This window comes from Petaurus breviceps, unplaced genomic scaffold, assembly GCF_028583685.1.
Source record: "Petaurus breviceps papuanus isolate PSGF00001 unplaced genomic scaffold, PetGlider_PUasm1.0 186, whole genome shotgun sequence".
NCBI lineage: Eukaryota > Metazoa > Chordata > Mammalia > Diprotodontia > Petauridae > Petaurus > Petaurus breviceps.
The window spans coordinates 32,348,101-32,354,519 of record NW_027185798.1 but is presented as its reverse complement, the minus strand read 5'-3'; the positions used below and the strand labels follow the sequence as shown (position 1 = coordinate 32,354,519).

The following is a 6,419-nucleotide window of genomic DNA, read 5'->3' as shown; positions in this document are numbered from 1 at the left end:
TATTATATTATATTATATTATATTATATTATATTATATTATATTATATTATATTCCTAATGAAGTCTAAGTATAATTATTTTAAAATCTGAATTTAATTAGGAGGGTTTTAAAAAGTGAAAAGTGCTTGAGGAAATGAATGTAGAGGAATCAGAAAGGACTTTATTCACTCTTCCCTGCCTTCTTTTCCTACTTTCTCATTTCTTTCTTAGACCACCTGCAATCTCCCTTCCAGTCTCATTGCTCAACTCAAACTTGCTCTCTCCCAAACTACCAATAATTTGTTAATTGCCAGATCTTAATGGATTTTTCTCAGTCTTTATCCTATTGAACACAGCTTTCCCATCTTAGATACTCTCTTCTCTCTGGGTTTTTAGGACATTGCTTTCTTTTGGTATTCCTCCTACATATATGAGTGTTCCTGCTCAGTCTTCTTCACCCATTCATCCATATTATTCTCCCCTTGTTGTGGGTATACCACAAGGTTCTGCCTTGATGGACCCTTTTACTCTATCTACTCTTTTACTTGAGGACTTCATCAGCTTTCATAGGTTCAGTTACCATCTTTATGCTAATGACGCCTTGATCTGTATATCCAGCCCTAGTATCTTTCCCAGGTTCTAGTCTCCCATCATCAGATGTCTCTCACACATCTTAAATTGAGTGTCCCAGAGATTCAACACATCTAAAACAAAGCTCATATCTTTTCCTTCTCAGGCTTCCTTATTGCTACCAAGAGCACTAACATTCTTCCAATCATCTTCGTTTACAATCTCAGTACTCTCCTTTCCTCCTCACTTTTAACTCACATATTCAGTCAGTTGCCAGGTGTTGTCATTTCTCTCCCCACAATGTCTCTCCCCTTATACCCATCCCTTCTCCACCCACATGACTGCCATCACATTTGCCAAAGCAATTTTCCTGAAACATCAGGAAACCAACCTCAGAATCTTCCAGTGGCTTTCCTCATTAAGTCCAGGATCAACTATAAACCCTACTGTTAGCTCTTCATAAACCAGCCTCATCCTAATTCTGTCTGCTTTGTTAAGAACCGTTGTGCCCTGCAAATGTTACAGCTCAGCCATCCTTTCTGCCTTTACATTTGGAGTCTCTGATTTTCTTCCAGACTCATTTCAAGCACTACCTTTTCCATGGCCACTTTCCTAGACCTCCCTGCTCTAGTGCTTTTCTGCCCAAGGCTACTTTATGCCTGTTTCATATTTGTCATTTAGTATTTCTCTATGTGCAGACTATCTCCCTTGTTAGAATATAATCTTGAGGTCTAGACTTTTTGTCTTTAACCCTAGCACCTCAAAGAGCACGTGGTACTTTTGTACTTAATAAATCCTCTTCAATCAGAGAAGGATATAGTTTAATTAGAGAAAGTTCTGTGAAAGGTGAAATTCTATGAAATTTTTATCTAGCTTGTGAAATGATAGAACATGATTTTAAGGAATTAAGGAGAAAAAACTCATATGACAGTTTTTCTCTGTAGCATTTGTAAATTTCAGTCACAGATTTAATTGTAAATCAGTAAAGAAACATAATACACCTTTATCAAAAGCAAAACATGGGCTTTCAACAGGATGCTTCATTGCCCTTTTCTTTTTAAACAGTGGAGGACAGGAAGGAAAAACCTGTTGAGAAGCCAGCTATATCCACATCTGCGCCTGCTAAACTAACAGAAAGTATCCCAAAGGCAGCACCGTGCACCACAGCTTCTGTGGCTGTGACGTCAACTCCGCCACCACCAAAACCCATGAGCACATCAGTTCTGCCCCCTTCCCCTGCCCTGGCTTTGCCAAATCTAGCCAATGTGGATCTGGCAAAGATCAGTTCCATCCTTAGCAGCCTAACATCCGTCATGAAGAATACAGGTAAGTGCCAGTGAAGAGGGTGGGGAAAAATCACTCTCAATTATAAAATAGGTGAACATTTTAAAAAATGTAATTAATAGAAAAAAGGAGACTGCTTACCTAGTCTTCTTTAAAAGGGAAAAATATTTTTTAGCAATAAACTTTCTAGGAGCAAAATACTTCCCATCTTGTGAGCAACCTCTCTCCTTCTGTTTAGTTGATATATTTAAATAGCAACATTCATTGAGCATGCAATACATATGGATCCCTGTAGTGTGGGCCCAGTATATCCACAGAGAAAGGTCCAATGACTCTACTCTTTTCCCACTCAAAATTTAATGGGGTGAAATGAAGTTGCTTACACATGAATAGACAGATACTTCTAAGACCATATAGCAAATAGAAATACTTCATCATGAACTAAAGATAGAGGCCTGTGCAGATGCCAAGTAAGGAAGAAATACCATAAAGCTTTTTTCCTAAGCAGTCCTTTGCTTAAAGTGAGATGACTTCATTTGTGGATAGCCTCTAAAATGCTTGATTTAAACAGCAGAGGAGAACATATAAAGATTAGTTGAAGGAACCAGGGAGACATAATGACTTTCCTAAGTATTTAAAGGGATGTTGAATAAAAAGTTATCTTGTAAAAGATAAAAAAGATAAAAGACTTCATTTACTTGACCCAGAAGTTAGAATTGTGTAGAAATTTCAAAGAAACTCTTAGACTTGAAGTTAAATGTCTAATTAGAGCTGTCCAAAAGTGGAATAGGCTGTTCTTGTGGTTCCCTTGAAGCCTAGATTAGCAGATGTTTGAGATGCTGTATGGGGATTGAATTAATTACCTCTCTAAATTACCTAGGACCATTTCACGAATCCAGATACTGTTATTGAAGTCATGTCTAGTTGCACTTTGATCTTTCTCCACCAGGGGTCAGTCCTGCATCAAGACCATCTCCAGGCACTCCTACAAGTCCCACACACCTCCCAGGCAACCTGAAAGCGCCTGTTCCTGCTACCACAACCTCTCACAATCCTCTGGCCAACATCCTCTCAAAGGTGGAAATCACCCCAGAGAGCATTCTCTCTGCCCTTTCCAAAACCCAGACACAGGCAGCCCCTGCACTGCAAGGTAACACAGCGGGCCTCAAAAGGACTTAGATTTGCATGTATACATTTCTGGTCAGTGTGGATTCAAAGAATACAAATTAAGTCAAATAATTTTTTTCCTATAGAATCTGTAATTTCATCCATGTAATCCATGGCATCTGGTGACACAACGATTAGAACTCTGGGCCTGGAGTCAGGAGGACCTGAGTTCAAATGCAGCCTCAAATAATTATTAGCTTTGGGACCCTGAACAAGTCTCTTAATTTGTTTGCCTCAATTTCCTAAACAGTAAACTGGGGGCCTACCAGCAGGGTTGGTGTGAGATGTTTGTAAAAGATACTTGGCATAGTGCCTGCCACATAGTAGGTTCTTGTTAAGCATATAAATGTTTATTCCCTTCCTCTTCCCCTTACCCCCCATGTAAGGAATTCCCAATGAAGAAATTCCATCCACAGATGCAAATCTGCATCTGTTCTGCAGTTTATCATCTTAGACATAGGGGTCACTGAAAAGTTAAGTGACTTGTCCAGGGTCAAACAGCCCAGTGTCAGAAGCTTGAGCCTAGCTCTGACTACCATTCCATTATGGATCTTGCTACTAGAAGATTAATCTTCTAATAATGGATCATATACATGTAGAACCCCACTGTAACAAATTTGAACATGAAAACTTTATTGTATCCTTATTTTGTGTAAATGGAAACATCACACAGTACAAAGCTATATGCAGTTGATCAGATGAGGTAGAACACTTGTTGGATTCTGTCGTTTTCTTTTTGTGCTCCTCTCCACATATCTCCAGCTTTGTGAGTTCTCTGTGTCTTGTTTCAATACTGCAGTGGTTCCAGCATATCACTGATGTGGGTTTTCCTTTCCCCAAACCCTCTTAAGTCTGCGGGATGTCTCCACAGGACAGCTTGTTGAAGGACCTCCTCGGGGGATCTGCCAGTGCAGCATTTGGGCTTTCTTGTCACTGTGTGACTGCTGTGCCTCCATTGTGGTTATTTGCTTCCAGTTTTATATCAAAAACATTGATATTAGGGGTGGCCAGGTGGCTCAGCGAGTAAAGAGCACCGGCTCCAGTGTCGGGATGACTTGGATCAAATCTAGGCTCTGATACTTAGCACCACACCCAGAAATAACTGGCCGTGTAACCTTGAACAAGTTACTTAACCCCGATTGCTTTAAAAAAAAAAAACATTGATATTAGTGTGGCTCTGTTTCTCTAAAATTATATTAATTTGGTAATTGGAAAAAGTTCCATTTTGTGTGGAAACAGTTAAATTAAGGTGTATAGATGGTTTAATTAAAACATATGATTCTTATCATCATTGTTCCCCTTTTTACCACACTACCATCACTGCAGAAAGTGCAAATGACACTGGACTGAAGGCCATCTTGTATTTTCCTTTATTCTGTGACTTACTCCAGCCAAAGAGTTCCAGCCTACTGTTGCTAGCCCTTCTTTGCTTAGCTAGGTTGGTCTTCGGACAGCAAGTGCTTTCTGTTGCCCAGACCTGACTCACAGGCTTTTTACAACTTGGTTGAACTTATCAGAGCTTGAGTTCTCCTTTCGTAGCTTTTGAGAACCCATGTCCCAATGAGGAGTAGAACTTTTAGGGAAGAATCTTCAGTTCTTTGCTAATAAGCACTCCTCAAAAGAATGTATAGCACAGCCTTTGGTAAAAACCTTTCACATTAGAATATTTTATATTGCATTGTAATGTATTTATAAGACGGCATTAAGAACCAAAGTATTGTCTTCCTTACCCTGATTGCTGCATGGTCAAGAACAGGTGGGGTGTTGATTATATAAGATTTTACTTTTAACAGAATTAATATAACCACATCACTGTTAAAATGGGCCTCCTGCCTAGGTATATAAGTAGCTCCTGATAAGCAGGGTGTGCAGGTCGTTCTTCTTTCCACTGACATAGAACATATAAAATTAATGATGGTGTTACCTCATGTCATAGTACTAATTTCAATAATGATTTGGACATGAATTCCCCTTTACTCCTTTTCTTATCTCCATCTACAAAGTCCTGAATACACCTATATTTTTTGTATATTGCACATAAATAGTAGTAAAAGTCCTTTATTTTTTCCTAATCCTAAGTGTTATGAAATAGCACATTTGAAGGTGATTATCGCTTAGAGCAGGCAGTAGGTGGCACAATGTATAGATCCCCGGGCCTGGAGTCAAGAAGCCTTGAGTTCAAATCCAGCCTCAAACACTTAATAACTGTGACACTCTGGGCAAGTCATTTAACTATTTGCCTTAGTTCCTCATCTGTCAAATGAACTGGAGAAGGAAGTGGCAAACCACTCCAGTATCTTTGCCAAGAAAATCCCAGATGGGATCACAAAGAGCCAGACATGACTGAAAGGAATCAACAGCAACAACAATGATTTACAGTAAGTCACTGTAGAAGCGCCCCTTGGGTTTTGCACTGTAATGCAAATACAGAAAAGACATTCTAAAATGCTTCTTTTGCTGATAGCATTAGCAGTGGGTAACTTTTCAAGGAATAAAAGTAAAAATAAAAGCTCTCCTTTCACTTTGTAACAAGAAAATTAATTTTGTCAGCTTTTGTAGAGTTGTTTCTACACAAAAGTAAATAAATCTAAGAACACTTAGATCTCAAGATACAAGGATACTGACAGTTATCTACTGCATTCTCTTCTGGCATTGACAAGTATAAGACTGAGGTTACTTTAGTAATAACAAAAGTTAATTTTATTTTTCTGGAAATGAAGTATAACTTGTGAGAAATTCATCTTATCCTGCCTTAATACTTTAACATTGTTGAAAAATAGCTTATCAAAGCTAGATTGTGGAAATACTTTTTTGACACTTCTGTTTGAGTTTCTTGAATTTTTTTATAAATATACTTTTTATTACTTATAGAAAAATAGAAATGTTTTAAGGTGAGCGTAACCGAGACAGTCTCCATACATTAATCCTTTATAGAACTTTAAGTTTATAAATTGGTTATAAATTTTCAGAAATGTCATCAAATAAATGTGAACTCATTGAAGTATTTCCTCTTCAACATGCTACTAAGGAATTGTTTCCTAAATTAATATATTTGATGCCAAAAGATGCTAGTCATTTTTTTTTAATTCCATAAAGATATTTAAAGTTCTGTTGAGAATTGATTAGAACACTAAGGCTATGTTAAAAACTCAGGTTTCTTCAGTACTTTTTGCTATCACTAATTGAGGGTTTTTCTTCACAATGTTTACAGGAGCAGTTCTTTTCAATGGGGAAACAACTCCTTCCTGGAGCCCTCTCAGACATTCTGGAAAACTTGATTTCTCAGCAAGTGGGGCAGATGTTCAGCTGTGCCACTTGCCCAGGGTCACAAAAAACATTTTTTTTTCCTTTGTAGGAATCAGTGCCTGTGTTAGTCTGGGAAAGAGACAGACAGGCAGAGAGGGAGCGAGAGAGAGGT

At 38.2% G+C, this 6,419-nt stretch overlaps 1 protein-coding gene across 7 annotated transcripts in view; it reads left to right on the top strand.

Moving 5' to 3' along the window:
• Window positions 1–6,419, top strand: part of RPRD2 (regulation of nuclear pre-mRNA domain containing 2) — a 112,885-nt gene that overhangs the window by 95,024 nt on the left and 11,442 nt on the right. For all 7 annotated transcript variants that reach the window (XM_069090089.1, XM_069090090.1, XM_069090086.1 and 4 more), the window contains 2 exons: window positions 1,616–1,876; window positions 2,784–2,984. In XM_069090089.1, coding sequence (XP_068946190.1) covers window positions 1,616–1,876; window positions 2,784–2,984 — 462 coding nt within the window. The remainder of the gene's footprint in view (window positions 1–1,615; window positions 1,877–2,783; window positions 2,985–6,419) is intronic.